This window comes from Abramis brama (genome assembly GCF_963993115.1).
Source record: "Abramis brama genome assembly, chromosome: 1".
Lineage (NCBI taxonomy): Eukaryota > Metazoa > Chordata > Actinopteri > Cypriniformes > Leuciscidae > Abramis > Abramis brama.
Window position 1 is genome coordinate 53375901 of NC_139963.1, and position 22234 is coordinate 53398134.

At 39.5% G+C, this 22234-nt stretch overlaps 1 protein-coding gene across 1 annotated transcript in view; it reads right to left on the bottom strand.

Moving 5' to 3' along the window:
• Positions 1-20577, bottom strand: part of LOC311097528 (uncharacterized protein) — a gene marked incomplete at its 3' end in the record, with an annotated part of 85292 nt that extends 64715 nt beyond the window's left edge. The window contains exon 1 of the mRNA XM_084137284.1: positions 20415-20577. Coding sequence (XP_083993410.1) covers positions 20415-20472 — 58 coding nt within the window. The 5' untranslated portion in view covers positions 20473-20577. The remainder of the gene's footprint in view (positions 1-20414) is intronic.
• Positions 20578-22234: the final 1657 nt, after the last annotated feature.

A 22234-nucleotide genomic window follows, 5' to 3' on the forward strand; every position in this document is an offset into this window, starting at 1 on the left:
CCGGTGGTTAGCTTATTTATTGAAACATTATTTATTAATTATTGAAACATAACAGTATCAATAAATAAGCTAAAGTAAACCTAAAAAAGTATTGTATTTACTTGGAAATGTGGTACCCAACAGTATGCAGATTTATGAGTCTTTCATAAATAACTTATTTACAGCTATGTACAAAAATATGAATTATACAAGATCATAGGTATTGGTAAGAATTATTTTATTTATAATTATTATAGGCTTAAATGAAAATATTCTGACAGTGAGGCGTGATAACCACAGGTAAAACCATGCATGGCTACTCACTCACTACCACTGTATAACAAAATCCCTAAAAACTATACACAAAATGAATTGTATATTCCTCTACCCACCTAATTAATCTACTGCAATATAAATGACTATAAGATAGTATTCAGTATAAATATTCCATATTTCTGCCCAAACCATAGTAAATTACTACAGTACATTCATGGTAAATGTTTGTAAAGGTGGTGATTAGGGGATTTAAAGTCTTTTAACCCCGTTCATGGCACAGTGTTTCTGCTGTTTACCTCATCAGTCGTGTTGGGAATGTTGAGGCTGCTTCATCTGATTTAAAACTAGTTAAATCATCGAGTGATTTGTGGTCTGTAACAGAGGTGTGACGAATTGAACAACTTCTCACTGGATGTCGCAATGCTGTTTAATAATAGTGTCCAGAACTGGGAGTAAACGCAACTTCTTTAAGCTTGCGTTCCATTATCCACTGGGCGGTGCTGCGTAGTTCAAAGTAAACTAAACTGCAAGTTGAACTGAAACTAAACTGAAAACAGCGCTATTTGTTCTATATTTGTTGTTACTGACCGAGAAACAGCTTCAGATGATTCAGTGACAGAGCGGTCCGAACGAATCTGAATCGTTTCAGACCATTATGCAAGCGCATTTGGCCAATTCATGGAAAGGAAATAATTGAACCAAAGATAGAACAAAAGATCCGCACCATTCACAAATGATTGGTATCGCTGGTTCAGTCGACAGAAATACGGGACACACATAATAACTGCTGAAATATTCGGACTGAAAACGTTTCTCAGGTTAGTCGGAGCGCTCATGGTACGCGTATAGACAGTGCGTATAGACGTACAGCTGCACACGCCACTATGGCCCCTCGCATATCTAACCAAATGTAGCCACACCACCAGGAAAAGAGGCGGAGGGAGGTTGGGGTGCCTTTGGGCCAGATGGAGATGATTGAATTGAATAGCCCTGCCCTAGGTGGACTGGGGTCAGGGTGCAACATAGGGTACATTCACACAAAATCAATTAAGCAAATGTGAAAAACCAATTTTATTGGATTCCTTGACCCCAAAAATGTACACTTTGACACCAAATTTGTCATTATAGCGATAACAGAAGCAAAGATATGGGCTCTAGAGTATTTTCGGCGCATTGGCAGCCATTTTTGAAAAGACCTGTTTATTTCTGATACAAAATGTGATCTCACTTGTGTCTTAGGATAAATTTATTTGTATGACCCTAAGGTACTTCCATACCAAAGGGGACCTTTGCATCATGACTTGAAGTCAAAGGCCTATTTTTTGGGCTTAACCTCCCTACTAGTTGGAGAAGCTCGGCGTTCACACTGGCGTGGGTCCTGCCAGACACCCACGTCGAGGAAGAGGCGGAGTGGAGAGAACCAGACCACTCTTCACTGTCTGACACCAGTAGAGAACAGCTGTCCAGGATGGCGTCCTCATCCGCTTCATCCCCTGAGGCGACGGCATCGCAGGCGGGAGCCGGCGGCTATGCGTCGGGAAGCGGGGGCGGAGAGGGAGAGAGCGAGGTTCGCGGGAGAGTCTCCGGCGAAAACCTGGCTTGCGTCTCGGGCTCCGGTGGTCTCTGCGAGCGGCGCTTCTTCTTACGCGGCCCAGAGACAGAAGGAGTGGTGTTTGCGTTGAACAAGGCGAGTCGAGCCCGCAGGGTCGACATCGGCAGTTCTTCGCAGAATTCACAGCCACCCGAAGACAAGGCGGTGGCTGAATGGTCACGTCCCAGGCAGAGAGCGCAGATCACGTGGCGGTCGCTGAGATGAGAGCGGCACAAGCCGCAGGAAACACGAGGCATTTTGCAACAAACGCCTCTGCTCTTTTAGTAAGTGTCGCGAAGCGAACACACACAAACACACAAGAAGGATATTGTCGCCGGATAGCGAAGCAGGCACGGCAGGCTGAAGGCGGCGAAGATTCGTCCGGCTTCCTCAGGCGCTGTCCTAAGCTTGCTGGCGCTGGATTCAACGGCGGCGGCTTCTAAGTGTAGCTAAGTGTTAAGGTAAGTGTAGCTAAGTTGTTAAGCTAGTTTCTGAAGTTAGTTTCTACCTGTGGGGAAAAACATGTTTGTTGCATGTCTTGCATGGTAGAGGTGGTTAACTTCTGTATTTTAGTGAGTATGTTAGGGGTGTTGAGTAGAGCATGTATGTATGTATGTATGTATGTATGTATGCATGTATGGTCAGATCTGTTTCAGTCCCCCCTTTGCTTGATGGCTTAGCTTTGATGAGCTTGTTGCCTCTTTGCCTTGGAAAAGGGATCTTCTCTGATCTGCTGGGAGTCGATCCAGTAAGGCAGGAAGTTCTCTGGCCGACATTGGGAGGCAGTTTGGCATGGATGCGTGAAGCTGTAGTGCGAAACGTGGTCTCCGTTGTGGCGTTCCTCCGATGATGCCTTCTGGTTGTGACAGACTTTCTGACCTTCTGTGCTTACTATTGTTGCTGTAGCACACACATGGTTCTTGAGTTTGGAGCTCGTTTGGTGGTTTCTTTATGAGTGATGGGTAGCCGGGATGGTGTTTTCTGGTACCTCTGGGTGTTTGTCAGTGGTTGACTGTGAGAGACCACTTTGTTCTGTGTTGTTGTAGAACAAGTGGTTGTCATCTTCATTATGAAGGTGTATCAGATGAAATGGTGGTCTTCCGTTCCATCGCCATCCTGTTCGTCATCCATGTTTACCTCATTTCTGATGAGAACTTTCAGTTGCCTCATTAGTTGCTCCATATCTTCTGAGGGTAAACTGTCTTGTTCTTGGGCACACTCAGTGTTGTGCTTAACTGAGTGGTGCCGAGGTGGGTTTCCTGAGAAGCGTGGCTGGTTCCATGTCTTTTCCATGCGGTTGGTGTGGTAGCTGTCATCAGCATGGGAGTCACGTTCTCTGTGCTTCTTACGAAGAACTGTGGTGTTGTCATGCCACTGGTTGTCTTCCAGTGCAAGGCTTGTGTCTTGGCTGAAGGAGTTTGAAACTGTGCAGTGGTGATGCTGAGGGAGGTTGTAAAAGTTTATACGATTAAATACCGTTCCAAATTATTTTACATCCAATCAGGACATATAAATAATCCCACGGTAACTAAAGAGCCTATCCTTTAGTCGTACTTTTAAGAGTTAGGTGAATAGTCTCTACGAATTCGTATTTTATTATAAAGATAATAAGAATTATAAATATAATAAATCTCCCCTTCGTAGTATAAATCTACCTTTTTAGGTACTCTTCAACCGTGTTTGCTATACAACAATAACCTTGTTATAAGTTGTTTCTTTAGCCAGGCCTATCAATCAATTCAAAGTTCACACTGATTTGCTTATATCAGAAAATCATGCTCACCCTCTGTAGTTTTCCCCCGGTTGGGACCGTCCTGGTCCAGGAAAGGAAGGTGAAAACGTACTCAAAAATTCCAAGTTCCAGTCAGATGATTTAGAATAAATGTTTAACAATATTTATTAAAAGAATCAAAAATGAAAAGAATACTTGTTACAGAATATAATAGAGTACTTAGACTAACAGAGTAATATTAGCTAGGCTTTACAGCTTCTTGCACCCAGGAACTGCTGGCGTCCCGGGCTGGAGATTGCAAGGAAGAGCAGTTGATTTTCGTCCAGGTCCTTTTTATAGTCCAGATTCGAATACCTTTCGTCATATTTACTGTAAGGCAACTCACATGTACAGATGCTGATCCCAGCAAATGTCTTGATACTCCTATCAGTGGCCGCGTGACTGTCCAGTCAACGGAAATCCCCCAGAAGATACAATAGCTTCTCTGTATGTGTGGACAAAGACCCTTGTCACTGCTCTCTCATGTGACTTTTGAGAATGCCGCTCTCAGGTGGAGCCTCGTGACTTGACATCACAAGGTCTCTCCCTTCTTGGCTCTGGTTTCTGTTGGAAAATGTGCTGGAGTTCATTTCTGACCGCGTAGAGCTCGTCGTTGACGTCATCTCGCTGTTGGGTCAGATGGTCGATTTCAGCATTGCACCTTTCCAGGTGGTCTTTCAGAGCATTAATTTCAGAGTTCTTATCTTTAATGTCAGCTTTAGCTTTCTCTAGCTGATGTTCAGCAGACTGGAGTTGGTTTACCAGGTGTTTCTGGACAGTCTTTAATTCTTGTCTTTCACGTTCCGTGACTGCAAGGGCTTCTTGGAGCTTGTCAACTTGCTTCTTTGTTTCTTGCTCCACTACATCAGGCATGAGTTTGTCTTGAGCTTTCGCTTTGAGCTGGTCTGTGCAGCGTTGGGTGTGCATCAGCTCTGTCAGGAACTCAGTGGTCTAACGCTTGAAGTTGTCCTGGACTTTCACTTCCAGCTTGTCCATGCGGCTCTGGGCACGTGTCAGCTCCTCCTGAAGGTGGGTGATGTGCTTGTCGCTTAGTGTCAGCTGGGCTGTGAAGGCATTGCTTAGGGAACAGATAATCTTGGTTAGTTCCATGTGGTTGTGGTTTTGGCTTGAATCATTTGTCAGGAATCTTCTCAGCGTTATGATTATTATTAAAAATAATAACAGTTTAATTGTCTTTGGTGTGAGGCAGTCTGTGATGCCTCTGAGCCAGGCGTCCACGTCGTCAGTGGGGTTTGTCGTCCACGGCATGTTGGCATGCTGGGGTGAAGAGACTGACACAGATCTGTGTGGGGTGTAAGCCTATATGTGGTTGAACAGCTAAGTGTTGTTTCAGTGACTGTACAACAATAGTGAAGGTTGGTCTCAGTGTAGACAGGTAGGCTAGTGATGTGGAAACTTTGTCACTCAACTAAGTGAGGGAAAGAGAGAAAAAGGTTAAAACAAATCTCAATTGAAAGGATTTCTTTTTTCAATGGGAGAAATATTTTGTTTATATAAATATTTTCTATCAATGAAAAGCTGGTTTCAACTTGTGATGTGAGGACTATGTCACTCACTGAGTAAGGGAAAAAGAGAGAGAGATTAAAAATAATTTCAATAAAAAAAACAAGAAAGAAAATTCTTAACTAGGAGAAATATTATTTTTCTCGTAAATGCTTCCTATCACAGAGAATCTATTTTCAGAAAGGTAAACAATATTATTGTTTATGTTTACAAGGAAAAATAATACAATAATAATGCTGATACCTCTTTTCTGAGTTTGACAGGATTGACACCTCACACCGTCAGTTGGACTGCTTACAGCTGGGATGCTATGAAGGCGACGGTTGCTCAACACTTGTCTCTGTTAATAGATCTTGGATAAGATGTCAAATTGTAAATTGCGTTTACAGATGCAGGGAGAGTATGGAGAACAGAGAGGGTTTGATCAAAACTCAAATACCTAATGATTGTTTTCTTTGGGAAGATTATCTTTCTCTTTCTTTAGACTCGATTGATGGTTCTCCCAGGTCTGTTCCCTACAAATGTCAAGAATGGGAAAGCAGGACAGAACAGGAAGGATGTAAGAAGGAAAGGAGGGAAGGAGATTGGATCCACAAATGGCTCTGGAGCCTTTGTCGAAACACAAGTATAGAATTGATGGTTGCCAACAACTAAACATTCAAAAATAAAACTTTGTAAGAGAGGGTTATCTCTGATTTATTTGAAACTTGTAGTGAGATACCAATGTCTCCTATTGAGGCTCAGGTGTGTTACTCCCAAGCTAGAATAAAAAAAAAGGGTAATAAGGATGAAAGAAAGTAATAATGATACTGGACAAAATAAGAAAAAGGGAAATTAAATAAAGAGGTAGATGAGTAAATCAAATAGAATGGTTAAGTTTATAACCGTAACAAAAAGAAAGGAGAAACGGAGGATACAACGCAATAACAATAAATGAGCAAGTATGAGTCTAACAATATTTGTAATAGGGAAATGTGGGTTGAATAAGTTTACTTAACTTTCAAGGTTCAAATTTTTTTCACCTGAAGTGATTAAATCTAAAAGAGAAATTTATAAATTATGAAAATTATGAAATTAGATTTATTAAAAATAAATCTAGAAATCATTAGAAATTACCTGTTTAGAAAAATAAAACTTCAATCTTGATTTAATATTTCCTTTTTTAAATCAAATTAGAATTTGGCAATTAATAATCATAAACCAGTATTTTCTTTTCAAGTAAAATGCAGGTAAATGAAATTAATAATTGTGAACCGAAATTTCCTTTTCACAGAAAAATATGGGTAAAGTATGAGACAGGTAAAATAGGAAAGAAGAAAAGACCAACAGGTGTAAAAATCAAGGTGTTTAAATGGTTAAATCACTTTAACGTTGTTCCAACAGACACTGTATTTAACCACTGATGTTAATACTAATGACAACCGTAAATAATGCTTAAGGCTTTATAGGTTAGGCCTCACTGTAAACAACTACCTAGCTTAGCTTTAGCTTAGCTTTAGCTTAGCTAAGGGTTAGCTAGCCTAGCCACCAAAGGGTTTGTTGACACTGTGGCCCCGATAATGCGAGGGGTCAGAGTTTCCCCAGAAGCGTTGGTTAAGACTTCCGTGTCACGATTGTAACTATGGCGACAAAACAAACTCTAGTGGGCGAACTTGTGAATTGCAGTTTGTAAACAGTTATGCATGCATGTTACATGAAATGTCGGCACATTTCAACAATGTTCAAAGAATATGCACGTCGATCATATTACGTGAAATGTCGGCGCATTTCAAAAATACAACTACACCACTCGTAGCTGTTTTACGACGTGGGGCTTCACTCAGTTTGTTAGGAGTGAGATTAACTTTAAAGGACAGCTTTGCGCTGTAATAGATGGAACAATGGTGATCTCGGCAGATCGTCTCTGTGCAATGTTTATCTGAGCACACGAAAACAACAGGGTTTCTAACTGTTGGTTGAGTTTCAACGTCAAGCTTTACTTGAACACAACTATAAATAATTGATCAATAATTAATATTTTAATTATTTTTAATTATTTTCAGAATTTACTGTAGCAGAATCAATAGTATGATCATTTTATCAGTTCATCCAATGAACAGAAAGCATAAACAAGTATTAACTCTAGGAAATATAATATCTTCCTGGCCAAGAAAGAATTAATCCCCAGCTAACAATAAATTAAGAAATAATCACGGGTAAAAGCATCGGTAACTTAGATCGAAGTTCAAGACAATAAATTTGATAAGCAGTACACAAGCAATCTCTTTTCAAATGCAAACAATACTTTATTGATTATATACTAACACCTAAAGCTAATTATCTAAAACATCTAACACAAACCGAATTTTCTGAAATAAGGCCACAAAACACATAGTAAATTTGTGTCAATAAGACTTTTGACTAATGGATGTCCTCGCCTAGAGTTTTTTCTTCAAAATTATGTGAAAATAGTCTTGCTTTATCGTTCACATAAAACCATACATTGATTTAAATTGATGTAAAACAGGTTTTGCTTGGAAAGCCAATATGCGAGGGGGGCGTGAACGAGGAGTGGTTTACACCTTAGAATACAATGTCCCACCCACTCTGCATAATTAGCCATTCATTCAGGTGTGAAACTGACTGAGCCACAATGCAAGGACAAAAGATATATTTAGAAGAAGACTTATATTGACCATTTAAGATTTTGCTTCCATCTATCTTGTAAATATGTTTTGCTATTTTACAATTACAACAATAATTACAATTTCAACAATATTTCAAGTGTACTCTTTCTTTGTAAAAAAAATCATTATAGGCCTACATTTTATCTATGTATTTGTCACAGGTCGGGGCGGGCCAAATCAGGCTGCACCCACCCCTAAGACCCGTACCACCCTTGGGGAGTCGGACAGAGGCCAGGCAAGGACGACAGACAACAAGACTTCCAATAACACAGTATTTTATTGAGTATAAAAAATGGGTAAGGGGATCTAAAATGGTGAGTCTTCTGGGCAGGGTCGTTCCGTCCTGCGGACCGCCGGAGGCCCACAGAGTACAAGGAAGGGGGGTGCTCTGGTGAGTAGCTTCACTGTCTTCCGATGGGTGGGATGAGTCAGGGCTCACGACTGGGGGAGGGAGGCTGCTGGAGGACCGTTCAGGTGCGCATTTCGGGTGACGTACTCCCTTCTTCCCAGAGGGAGGACGGGTCGGGACATAGACCGGAGGGACTGTGGTGGAGCAGTAAGGTGGGTGTTTCGGGTACGTACTACTCTTCTTCTGTAGATGACCGGCAGAGAACTTACGGCTGGAGAGCTTCACTGTAGAGCGGCCAGGTGAGTGTACAGGTATGTAATCCTCCTCTCTGTACTGGTGACAGACAGAGAACTGACGGCTGAGGGTCTCCACTGCAAACAGTCAGGTGAGTATACAGACACGTAATCCTCTTCCTCTACAGATGACAGACAGAGAACTTACGGCTGGAGGGCTTCACCGCAAAGCAGACAGGTGAGTATACAGGCCCGTAATCCTCCTCTTCTACAGGTGACAGACAGAGAACTTACGGCTGAAGGGCTTCACTGCAAAGCAGACAGGTGAGTGTACAGGCACGTAATCCTCCTCTTCTACAGGTGAGAGACAGAACTTATGGCTGAAGGGCTTCACTGCAAAGCAGACAGGTGAGTATACAGGCACGTAATCCTCCTCTTCCACAGGTGACAGACAGAGAACTTACGGCTGAAGGGATTCACTGCTAAGCAGACAGGTGAGTATACAGGCACGTAATCCTCCTCTTCCAGAGGTGACAGACAAGAGAACTTACGGCGGAAGGGCTTCACTGCAAAGCAGTCATGTGAGTATTCAGGTATGAACTCCTCTTGAAGGGCTGGCAGACACAGAGCTTACGACAGGGAGACGTTGCTGCAAAGCAGACAGGTGAACATACATGCACGTAATCCTCTTCTTCAGTAATGACAGACAGAGAACTTACGGCTGGAGGAACTTCACTGCAAAGCAGTCAGATGAATATTCGGGTATGAAATCCTCTTGAAGGGCTGGCAGACACAGAGCTTACGACAGGGAGAAGTTGCTGCAAAGCAGACAGGTAAATATACAGGCACGTAATCCTCTTCTTCAGTAATGACAGACAGAGAACTTACGGCTGGATGATTTTACTGCAAAGCAGTCAGTTAAGCATTCACCTATGTGTCCCTCTTCACAATGGGCTATCAGATAGTACACTCAAGTATCTGTGGAGTACAACAGTGTTAGCCTCTTCTTACGTCTTAGAACATGATAGAAAACTCAGGTAAGCGATGGACATCCAGCGGGTTTAAGTTCACACTTCACACATCAAGACAGTGCATCACATCACTTCATCACTGCAATTCAACACTCAGTGGGAAATACATATATAAATGGCCGTCGCCCATTTTCTGACCTGGCATTCACATCAGGGAGTCCCATAGACAAGAGAGAGAAGATGGAGATCGATTGGACTACTCACAGTCTCTCACAAACGATCTTACTGTCCAGCGATTTCCTCCTTCCGGTTGAGTCAATGTGCTCTTTCTCCCAAACTCACGATGCCGTGCCCGTTTGCCAGTCCCACTTCCTCTTCTCCACCGCTCACGCTTCCTCTGCGAACTCCAGTCCCCCAAAAACTACCTCCTTTTATCCTCCCCTAATGGCAACGTGTGCCAATTGCGGGGCTTCAATCCCCTCGTGCACAGCTGCCGGCGATTTTGGCTACTCACCCCATTCGCGGGGAATTTGCGCTAACCCGGAACTAGCCCGGTGTTCCGTTGTTATGGGTCCGGCGGGAGGCAATCTCGGCGAACATTAGTTCCGCCTTGCAAGGGAAAAAAAAGCTGGAATTTCGTCACCTCGTGACATATTCATTAGTTTGAATATAGTCAACATTGGAACAGCTAACATCTTAGTTGATGACTTTATTTTTGACAAAAATAGTATTTTATATATAGAAATTGCTAAACAAAAGCTTATTTGACGTGGCAGTATATTCTACAGTAAAAAACGTACCCAAATCTAGTCAACAAGATGTTGTCTTTCATATTTCGCCTGACTGTAACGTTGTTTTCATGAAATATTAGGGCATATTGTTAATTTGCAGTTTAATACGTTGCTTATACAAATAGCCTACATTTTATTTCAACATATTTCAGTCGATTTTTACTCATCTCAGTATAGCAATACAGTTTGCTAAAACATCATCATTCATTCACACACGCGATTTAAATTTAACTTCTGGCAAAGATGAAGTTGACGATAGGCTATTGACTCGCGATCTTCGCAGTAGGCTAGTGTTTTGGATGGTTTTGTTTAGAACCAGCTTTCTGTAAATATATTTCACATTTTTTAGACATGTGAGGCGAGTAGGCTACGGTCTGGTTCATGATGATCTCCAGTTCAAGCACCTTATGTTGTGATTGCTAGCCTATATTTACTTTAAATCCAGGAAATTTGTTAATGAAAAAATTATTAAAATTAAGATACAATTGATACAAAACGAAATTCGTTTTAAAGAAAGGATTTGTACTTTCTGTTTTGAGGTCTCTGTGAAAGTTTGAAAGTCTTTTAGTGCTTTTTTTAGAGCGCTCGCGTCCATAATGGAGAACTGTCACGTAATATTGTTTTTTCCTCATAAATGCGAACACGAAAAATAAAAGACAACAGACTTTTAAGTAAAACTTACTCCGAAATTGTGTCCTCGGCGGAATTCGCTCTTCAAAATGCTGCCGTTCGTCGTCTGTTACAATCTTCCTCTGAGGAAACAACCCAGTATGCATTCTTCCTCACTGTCCAGAATCATCTGAAGGGCGTCTTTATTACTGGAGAAGCGTGTCATACTCAAAACGCGATGAACTATCAGTAAGTCTGATGAAGAAACTGTGTTTTTATGGCATTGATCGGGGGGCGTATGCGATGCATACTAGATCACCTAAACTATTTACATGTGAATCGTGCCGGGGGGCAGGGGGGCCTCAGCTCATTTAGAGATAATGAAGGGAGAAGGAAAAACGGTACCTCTCCTTGCTTTCAAACGGATTACATGAGTTGAAAACATTTGTTTTTTATATAAATTACTTCATTTGAAAGAAGAGATTTCAAGCTTCATAAAGACATATCTCACGTGCCTGTGTGAGAAGTATTCGCTGAGTTATAATTTATTTTCGGACGCGTTTCAGAATGGACTACACTGGCAGAGAGAAGGCAGAACTCGCCTCGTGTTTATTTTTCTTTATTTGGCAAAAATCACAACACTTTGTTTTTATTGTGAGTATACATAAAAATAATACACATTTAACAGAATCGATTGATGTATGAAACTTGTTTGTAAAATCAAAGTCAAAAGAGTATTTCGGGTCTCAATTCAACTCATAAGGAAAAAAGCGAGCAGATCACGCCGGCGTGATTGCCGACCTCTGAGGGTTAAGGGTAAGAGGAAGAAAATTCAGAATTTCTATATGCACTCAAGACATGACCTGAACGAACCATCAATCATTAATTTAACCCTGGCCATTTCTTAGACAGGTTATTAAATGTATATCAATACACCAGTTCAGCTTAAGAGTCTGGAGGTAGTCTACTTGCGTTTCCGTTTGAGGGTTCCCTTTTGTTGGGTAAAAAGGGTGTTTTTCGGGGTCCGTTGGTTGATCTCCTCGTGCTTGGATAGAGCTTAGGGAAAACCAGTCACGTGGTGGCTGGCGGATGGTTGAAGGTCTTTGAAGTTGAAAGCGTGCTTTGCAGTGAATCGTGGACCGAAACTTTGCAGCAAAACTTAACTTAAAACCGAGACTTTCAATCGGAAAAGAAGAATAACACAAAGAAAGAAAATGAGTTATGGAAAGGAGCTAGATGACTGGAAATGAATCTAACCCATCTGATCTTAATTTGGGTTGATCTGCTCATCTGTTAACGTTACATGGTTACTATAACCATCGTCTGCCGTCTCCGTATTTGTTCTGCACTCGTTGAGAGCTCTTCTCTATCAGAACATTTTGAACGAAGTCACCCCCCCAACGCACTGCGCTGGTTTTTAAAGGGTTTTTTAAAACAAAAAAGGTTTGTTACCATACTAATGAAGTCCTGACTGTTGCTTTGTTTGCAAAGTCATAAATCATGTCTTCCCTGGGGGGTTTCTCTAATTAAAGACCAGATGCAACAGTTTAGGCATGATTTCTGATTATCAGAATATGAAACATTTTACACAGATTTAATTCCAACCATCTTGCTAGTTGTGTTCGTAAGATAGCATTGATATGAAACAGTACACACTTTCATTCACACCTCTAATAGTTATAACAATTACATGAATGAATTATATGGGATCAAAGTATACTAAGCGCCACTCCTCCAACGCTAACTTGACTGCCAACAACTCTGTTACCAATGTTATAGTTACGTTCGGCAGATGATAGATGATGGAACAAAAACGGGCAAGGATGCATATTGTCTTCTGTGGAAGAGTGCTGGGAAAGAACCGCACCTACGCCCACCTCTAACCTCCACCACGACCTGACGTGACGGATCAGGGGCTATCAAAATGGGAGCCGAAACAAAGCAGCTTTTAAGTTTGGAAAATGCAGCTTCGGCTGCACCAGACCACCTGAACGTCGTTCTGGAGGAGGTCAAGGTGGTCAGAGGAGCTTTTAAGTTGGCTGAAATTGCTAATATAACGCTGATCGCTAGAAGGACGTGTATAACTGTTGCACTCGCTTCTTTTGCAGCATCTCCCGCTTGATATGGCATTCTAAAAGAACGGTGCTCAAGCTACAATAAGTTCAACTTTTAAAAACGTCTAAAGTTTTTCTGAAATTTCATTCATTTTTTCATTTATATTTATGCATTTGGCAGACGCTTTTATCCAAAGCGACTTACATTGCATTTTAAGGTACACATTTACATTCTTATCAGTTCTTGCTTTCGTTGGAAATCAACCGCATTGCCTTGGTGTAGCAAGCGCCAACGCTCCACTGTTTGAGCTACAGGGAAGCCCCCAGGGCCCCAAGGAGCCACTTAGTTCGCTTATAGGGAGAGCCGGCACTGTTCTAGAAACATTATTATCCAAATTATTTTGCTTTTTAGAATGCACATCAGCTTTCCTTTCCCTTATGACTGTTATAAGAAATTATGTTTTGTTCCCAACAACTATCAATCCAATATATATATTATATATATATATATATATATATATATATATATATATATATATATATATATCAAAATGTTCCTTCACTTAAAAGAGCTTAATTATCATATAGAGACAATTACATCCAATCTCAGTAATATGTAAATAGTGTCACAGAGGGCAACCAACCAACAGTTTTAACAGAAGATCAAAGATGTGACCACTACAGATAGATCTTATCACCTAAAACATTTGACCGTTTTGTTTTAACAGAAGATCCACTTCAGATAGATTTTATCACCTTAACCTTTTGCTGTTCTGATTTCAAAGCCTCATGTTGAGAGGGAAGACAAATCTGTTATTCTTAAATTACACTTAAAAACAGAGCTTCATTTACATGTAGAGGGGGAAGACAAACGAAATTTAGGATAAATGTTTGAGCTGAGATGATGAGAGGCATTCTGTATGACTCCGCTGAATCCGAAGTGCTGTCTGTACTTTGTTACTACTTTGCTGTAATAAACTTCATTTTTGAGATCTTCGACGTCCACATAATTTTTTCTTACACTGTATTCACCTTTAAAGGAGCTGTATGTAAGAAATGTATTTCAATTAATCATAAAATGGCCCTGATATGTCACTAGACATTAAGAAATCATGTTCATTTCAAATACTTATATCACTGACAACAGTAGTCCGGCCAGGATATTGTCATTTAAAAGTGATAGTTGCAGCCCTCAACTGATGTTGATGTTGTCATGTTGTGTTTTGGCCTGATGCCCCACCCTCCACCTATCTACCAATCACGAAGTCAGTTGTGTTTCAGCATCCGGGTTGCCAGCTCTGCTCTAGTTACCACAGCTGCAGCTACAAACGTGTCAGCCTACGTTCCTGCTGGATCCTGCAGCCTATCTGGCAACCTCGAGTCAGGGGGGAGGGGGAGGGGATACACTGCTCTACAGTAATTTGAAAGTGATTGCAGTACCAGTTTTGGCCACAATCTTACATACAGTTCCTTTAAATGTGTTTAATAATTGTTGATTTTAAAAGTACTGAACTGAGAGTATGAAGGTAATATGATGCCGTAATGATGCCGTAAAGAATTGCATCCCTGTGCATGCAATTCTTTACGGCATCATATTACCTTCATACTTCATACATAAGATTTGTGAAAGTGTACACAAGTTTGCAAGCGTTAATTTTAAATTTGCATGAGAGAAGATCACGCCACAAACGCCCGTCGCCAGAACACATCTTTACTGTATCTTCATTTGGCTCAGAAATGTTCTTGTTGCCAAAATGGTACTTTTAATCCATAAATACATGTTAAATAAAATTTAAAATAAATTATCTATTTTAAATAGATAAATGGGGATCTAAATAAATCTGGTGACTGGCGTGTTTATCGAACCATGTTTATTGAACGAGACCGATGAGAATAAATCGAGAGTCAGCGAGAAGCTCATCTGATTGGCTACATTAGAAGGTGGAAGACCCTCCTCACTTGCAAAACTCAATGAGTGAGAGAATCGTGCCAAAACTGTAAGCGCAGCTAAAAGAAAGACACAACTGTACAAATCGGGTTATTTCGGGAACTTTTTTTGCCCCATGCACACAAGAAGTCATTCAGACTTTTACAACAGTTTATTTTTTTACACAAAGGTTGGTTTTACGCGACCAGTCTGTTTTTTGCAGTTCCTGACTCTGTTGTTTTTCGGTTGCAAATTGCTGTTCACAGGCCCGCAATGCTTTTGGACGTATTTGTGCGGCAAACGTGAAAAAACAAAAGTCTGAAGAATACAGATCCTATTTATTTTGCACCAGCATGAAGCTGCAGCTTCACAATACATGCATTACACTTATGAATAACGGTAAAATGCTGCAAATATTTTTTTCTTACGCTTGCAAACTTATGTACACTTTCACAAATCTTACCCTGCACATATGATTCTTTATGGCATCATATTACCTTCTGATGAGAACCATTCAAAACATTCTAACCCAAGGACAAATGTATTTAAAATGTTTGTTTGACCTGTTCAATTCTCAATGCACCACGTATTCCTACTTATACCATGGTCTGGGTGAATACTCGATTCTGATTGGCTGCAGGGTGTCCGTTAAAAAGTGATAGAGGACACCTAGTAAAAGAGATCTGGTGAAACTGACTGTTTACCGTTTGAAATTAATAAATAAATGCGCTGGCTACATCAGCTGTGAGTAACCATAGCAACAGGCAGTAAACTGAAGGGTTCTACGAGCTGAGCGGACTATCTCCGAAACCAAGTTATTGTTAGTTTTACAATCGAAATCTAAAGTTTTTACTGATTAAAATATGAACTAATGTTTTAAAAATGTGTTATTTAGCAAGTGACCATGGTATAAGCGGGTTAATGCCCTTCGAGGTGTCCACTGTCAGGTATTAATGGACTTCGCTGTATCTTTAATTTGGCCAAAATCAAACAGGTGATTTTCTCCAAGTAGAGACTGTGTTGAATAAATGTGTTTGTGCCGCAGAAAATCCCTAAATGTTGTTGTCGTGATAATTAAGAAAATATTGTTAGAAGGAAACATGAAATTAGCCTGTTTAATAGTATCATAGATTATATCATATTTTATGTTTAAGTACATCTAGTCATTAAAAGTACAAAATCTTCCCAACTAGAGTCCCCCAGTCAATCTCAGCCATTTCCAGCCCTGGATCTAACAGGTCTTCATGTGTGTCTTCAGCTGACTTTTAAAAGCGAAACTCTTCCCACACTGATCACACGTGTGTGGTTTCTCTCTACTGTGGATCCTCTCATGTCTTTTCAGAGTTGATGACAGACTGAATCTCTTGTCACAGTGTGAACACTTGTAAGGTTTTTCTCCGCTGTGGATCCTTTGGTGCCGTTTTAAACATTCTGTTGTCATAAAAGTCTTCTCACACTCAAAGCACATGTACTCTCTCACACCAGTATGAGTTTTCTGATGTCTGTGTAAATATTGCAGCAGTGAAAAACTCTTTCCACACACAGAACATGAATGTGGCTTCTCCTTCGTATGAACTGTCAGGTGTGCTTTTAGAGCTGATGACACAAGAAATGTTTTGCCACACTGATCACATGTGAACGGCTTCTCTCCGGTGTGAACTCTCTGTGAACATTAAGGGTTGCTAATTGACTGAAACTCTTTCCACATTGATCACATGTGAACGGCTGCTCTCCTGTGTGGATCCTCATGTGAGCATTAAGGTGTGATGATCGACTGAAACTCTTCCCACATTGATTGCATGTGAACGGATCCTCATGTGAATCTCAAGATTATGTGTGTTTGAGAAACTCTTTCCGCACTGAGTGCAGGTTGTAGATTTATTGGCTCTTCTTTTCTTTAAAAATGTATTTTTAGTCTTTGAGCGACTCAAAGGTTTTTCTCCAGGTTTGACATGATGTTCCTCCTTCACTTTACTCAGTTCTTCACTCTCCTCCTTCACTTCACTCAGTTCTTCACTCTCCTCCTTCACTTCACTCAGTTCTTCACTCTCCCCCTTCAGGTCTGAAATGAAAGAAAAAATAATTAAAGTCATTTTTAGAACATCAAAATTCCAAAAGAGAAATATAAATATGAAGTGAAAGGACATAAAAGTGAGGCCTAAAACAGTGTAATCATTTAGATGAACTCAACAACAACAAAAAAAATGTATATATATGTATATATATATATATATATATATATATATACATATATATATATTAGTGCTGTCAAAATTCGCGCGTTAATAACGCGTTAACGCAAAATCATATTAACGGCACTAATTTTTTTAATGCGCGATTAACGCAGCGCGTATTTTCTGTTTGACTCGTGGCCAAACCCTTAGTTGGAGAAATGGAGATACACAGTGTTGCCAACTTAGCGACATTGCAGACCCATTTAGCGATTTTTTTCCCTTCAAAAAAGCACCCAAACCTTATTTAGTTTCTGAGGTTCTACCAGGCGCCTCTCTCTCTCTCTCTCTCTCTCTCTCTCTCTCTCTCTCTCTCTCTCTCTCTCTCTCGCTTTAATTCAGTTAATTATTATATTATGTTGCTTCTCTAATTTTACATGCAAGTATAGCTGAAATCACAACACAGATATTGTCTTCATCTTATGTGTATTTGATTTCATCAGACAACGGCTCAATTATCAGGATTTTTGTGCAGATTAACATCTTGGAAGGGAGAGCTGGTTGAGAAAGTTATGTCTTTCGCGTTTCAGTCACCATTTCATATTCATTCCGTTGTTTGACAAAAGAAAGAGTAAAATATACCAATGAAAACTGTTTTATTGAGAATTTAGCTTCATCAAAATGGGCACAGAGAGAGACAAACTAATGTAATAATAAATAATAAATGCACATTTAGCATTTTCAGAAGAGATGCCCTGTCATGCAAAAATCTAAACATGTTAGTGTTAGTAAATTGCTCAGTGCAAAGAAAGAGAAGTAATGGGAACCTGGTATTTATTTGTTCTTTCTACATGTGTCTAATAGACATGAACAAGTTCTTTGAAAAACATCTATGACCTTTGAAACATGTCTCTTCATGCTCTATGTTGACTATGGTTTCAATAATAAACATACTTTTGCATAAAGCATCCATATTTATCCATGCCCATGTTGATTAGAGTATTACAAACTTGAAAAGTATTCATTTAAGGACATTTTAGAACAAATAAAAAATGTGCGATTAAATGAGATTAATCGTGAGTTAACTCATGACAATCATGCGATTAATCGCGATTATTTTTTTTAATCGATTGACAGCCCTATATATATATATATATATATATATATAGTAAAATCAGAGTTTGCTTTAGTAACAACAAAGTCCTTTTAGGCAAGTCGTGCCACTCGGCCGCCATCTTGGCAATGCCTCCGGGCAGCTATTTCGGACTAACAAGACCAGGCTCCTATCTAAATAAATGGGCATAGAGTCAGAACTGCACTTTCAATGGTCACCGGGACATAAAAACTGCATGTATAGAAACAGCAGTAAAATATGATAAAAATCGCTGAAAAAGTTTGATGACTTTGCCCCAAAATAAGGTTTAAAACGCCTTTTCCCCCACAGGTTATACTTTACTACGCATGTGCAAGGGTTCACGACACCAACTTCATTTACGTCTCTATCCAGAATGAGGGTGTTGTGCATATTCAATGTCAATATTGTTCTCCATTATTTAAAAATAAGCAGGTTTGCACTTTATCAGTAATAACAATGTATTGTATAGATCAGTTGTTTTAACTATTCATTAACATGAATCGGTTCAAAAGAGTCGTTAGTTCGCGAATTGGACGTGTCATACGGTTGTGTGATTATCCCAGCAGTTAGGACATGGACATCCCACAAGGTTAGTGTCAACACAGAAAACAATACATCTCTGGATAGGTTTTTTCGTTTATTTAGAGAGTAATTTTATGTCATCTGAATGTGCGGAAGATAACATAAGGCAACGTATTTTAGCACAATTTACACCCAGCGGTAATTCAGGAAAAACAAAATTTCCGGATGCTCCACATGAAACTTTGGTCTTCCGACCTTTTACCATAATGTCGTTTTATTTTGATTAATCTCCGTGCGGGAGAGAGAGCAAGACAGCGCTTAATTTGGAGACGGTGAAGTCTTGTTTACACTTTCGCCTGCCTCCGAAGAGAGAGAGCAAGAGTGCGCGTCTCTCTCTCTCTCTCTCTCTCTCCGCTGAAGAAAAACCTCAACTGTGCGCATGGCGTCAGTGGAACCAGACGATAGTTTTAAATGTTTCCCGGCTTGATTGTTAAAAGCAGATGATTGGCTTTCCAGCGGGAGGGGCGGGACATGTTCATACAACCGCCATCTTTGCCGTTACGGGTTTTCCTTATATAGTTCTATTGAGGATTGAGGAAGTGGCATGTCTCTTATATAAATTGTCTCTGGTAACAATCCTGTCAGCCATTCTGTAAAGTTAATTTACTTTATACAGTTTACTGTTAATTGCTTAAAAAACAATATTGTAATCTATGTTGAGAAATGTCTGACATTTTTTTAACATGGTTGCAAAAAATTGTGAACCAGAGTCTGTAAAAAGTCCCCCGAAAATTTCCTACCGTATTTCGGCCAACACAGGGGTCCTCTGATAATACCAGTCCCGTGCGAATCCCCATGTCTGTGATTTGGGCTGTTTTTCTGTGAGCCTATCGTTTCTTAAAGAACGCAATAACCATTACGGGCCGTTTAACAGTCCATTTTACTTCTGTATTAAAACTATATTAACAATAAAATCTCTCGATATGCTATACTCCAATCCGATTATAGTTTTTCTCCAATAAAAACTATGAAGTGCTGCAAAAGAGAAAACAAACTACAGTAAAGACGTGATCCAGAAACTCAACTCGGACCGTTGTCATGGAAACGTCAAATTAAGCATTTTGGCGCAACATGGAAGCTCTTTTGGAAAGTTTGGACACTTTTTGTGGTAGTGTAACTTAGTAGTCTGTATCGTGGAGCATTTCTTTGTCTCACATGGCCTCTAAAGATGTCCATCCTGTAAGTATCTCAAGAAATCTGATAAATGATATAAAATGAAATAAACCAAATAAAATGAATAGAAAAACAAGCCTATCGTGACGCTTCTTCAGGCAGGCTTGTTGTAAATATGGACAAAGAATAAAAGAAAGAAAAGACATATTATATACTTATACAATAATATGATATTCTATAATATATATAATATATTTCTCTAATAAATTGGTTTTAAATAAGTTCTTTTTTTGAATTGCAATACTGCAGCGCGATCTTCGTTTCAGCACGTTCAGCTAGTGAAGTGTGAACGGGTGGGCGCACGCTATAAAGTCCATAAACTCGAGGGAATTACGAACATTTATTTTCCCGTGTGAATGAGCCACCAAAAACACAGACATCAGGGGGTAATTTCTTAATTACAGAGCCCTGGACTAATCTCGTACGAATAGGGCTTTAGTTTGACCTGATGTTGACAATCAATTAGAAGACCTTCTCAATCCTCTCTTTACTGAACATTTGTTGAAAATTCAGTACCTATTTGATAGTGTAACTGCATATCTTGTGAAGAAGTGCTTGAATATTTCTAACATGTTCTTCAGCATCATGAATGAATGAAGAATAAACACCAACCTCTTTGTTCTTCAGGATCTTCAGTGTGTTTCATTCTGCAGGGTTCTGGATCACTCATGTTCTCACTGTCCTCTTTAATAAACTCAGTCTTTACAGATTTCAGCTCTTCCTGATGCTCTGATGCTCGTCTTCACTTGTAGCTGATGGGAATATTCCAGCATTTATTGGATTGATGTGGGAGGAGCTTCACTGATGATGTGAGTGATGTGGGAGGAGCTTCACTGATGACGCGAGTGCTATGGGCGGGGCTTCACTGACTGAACTGCAGATTGATCAGAGGAGCTGATCTGCCAAAATAAAATAAAAAAATCAGTTACCGAGTTCATTTTTATAGGGTCAACTGCCAAATATGTCTGCATCAAATTAAATTTACAAAAGTGATTTTACATAGAAAACCCATTCAATGCAAGTGTCTATTTTAATGTTTCAAAAAACTTTTGTGAAAAGAAAATGTCAAAATACAGGTCAAATAATGTCCCATCGTCATTCAGCATAACAGAAATATTTATGTAAAAATTAAAAAAACATTTATTTTGACCTTACTTAATAAAATGTATAAGATCATACTAAATGTTATTATATTTTAATAATAATTAAAATTTCTTGCTGACAAATGGGTAAAACCTAGTGGCTTGAAGACAGTGGCAAATTATAAAGATTTGAAATGACAATTAATAGTATTTTTGGGCTGCACTATGATCCTTAAATACAGTGTTTGAATATGTTATCAAATTATTCTTGTTCTAAATATGCCTGAAAAGTGTTTTTTTATTATTATTATTTATTATTTTATATATGTAAACCCATTTTTGTCTTAAACCCATATACTTATTGACACATTTAAGCATTTATATCTGTCTGTCTATCGTAAAGCAACTGATGCTGATTCACACATTTTATTTTTAATTCTAACATTATTCTGTTATATCTAGAAAAGTAGTAAAGAACTGTAAGAAAGCATAATTGAAAGCATAAACACAAAGGAATAAATGTACATTTTTATAATCATCAAATACCCTCAGTCTGCTGACACAATGAAATGAGCTTTAAGTGTCAATTTACAGGAGATCTGAAGACATCAGCATAATAAATGAGGTGAAAACAGGAACTATTGTCATGAAATAAAGAGTGTTTTCAGCAGATCTGTTAATATTGATGAGCCTCAGACTATCAACACTCATTCAACAAGCCATTCAGGATCATCAGCTGATCATCTCACTTTATTCTGAGTGTTTGCTGTTAAAAACACATTATTTGAGTCAGGATACATGATAAAAGCCTATTAAATGGCTCCATTGAAAGACAATACTGTTATTTTTCATAATTTGACATGAATAAAACATCAATAATACAAAAAACAAACACTAATGACTAGAGGTTGACCGACTGATTGCGCCAATTGTTGGCATTTATTTATTAATTGGCATCGGGCGATTGTGCTGCAAATTAGGGCGATTAATAGGCGGGCTTCGGGTCTGCCGACTTTTTGAAGAGAACCTGGAAACTTCCCAAGAAAACGGTAAGACTTAAGTTCTTATCTTTCGTTCTTAATCTAGCCTTATATATTTCGTTGGTTAAGTGTGATGCTATTTTTGGAGAGAGAATGCAAGTAACATTTTGGAACTGTATATTGTTAGCGAGCTTTAGTTTAGGATACTGGTCGGCACGGGAACCAATACCTGGTAACGAGCCCAGTGGCTAAATCATTATAGTAGCCTGTGTTGTATAGATAAACTCAGACCTTATCAATTCTGTTTCTGTACCGGAGGATTTCTCTTCCTCTGAGTCCGCGTGTGAGATGGAGAAACTCACCAGATTTC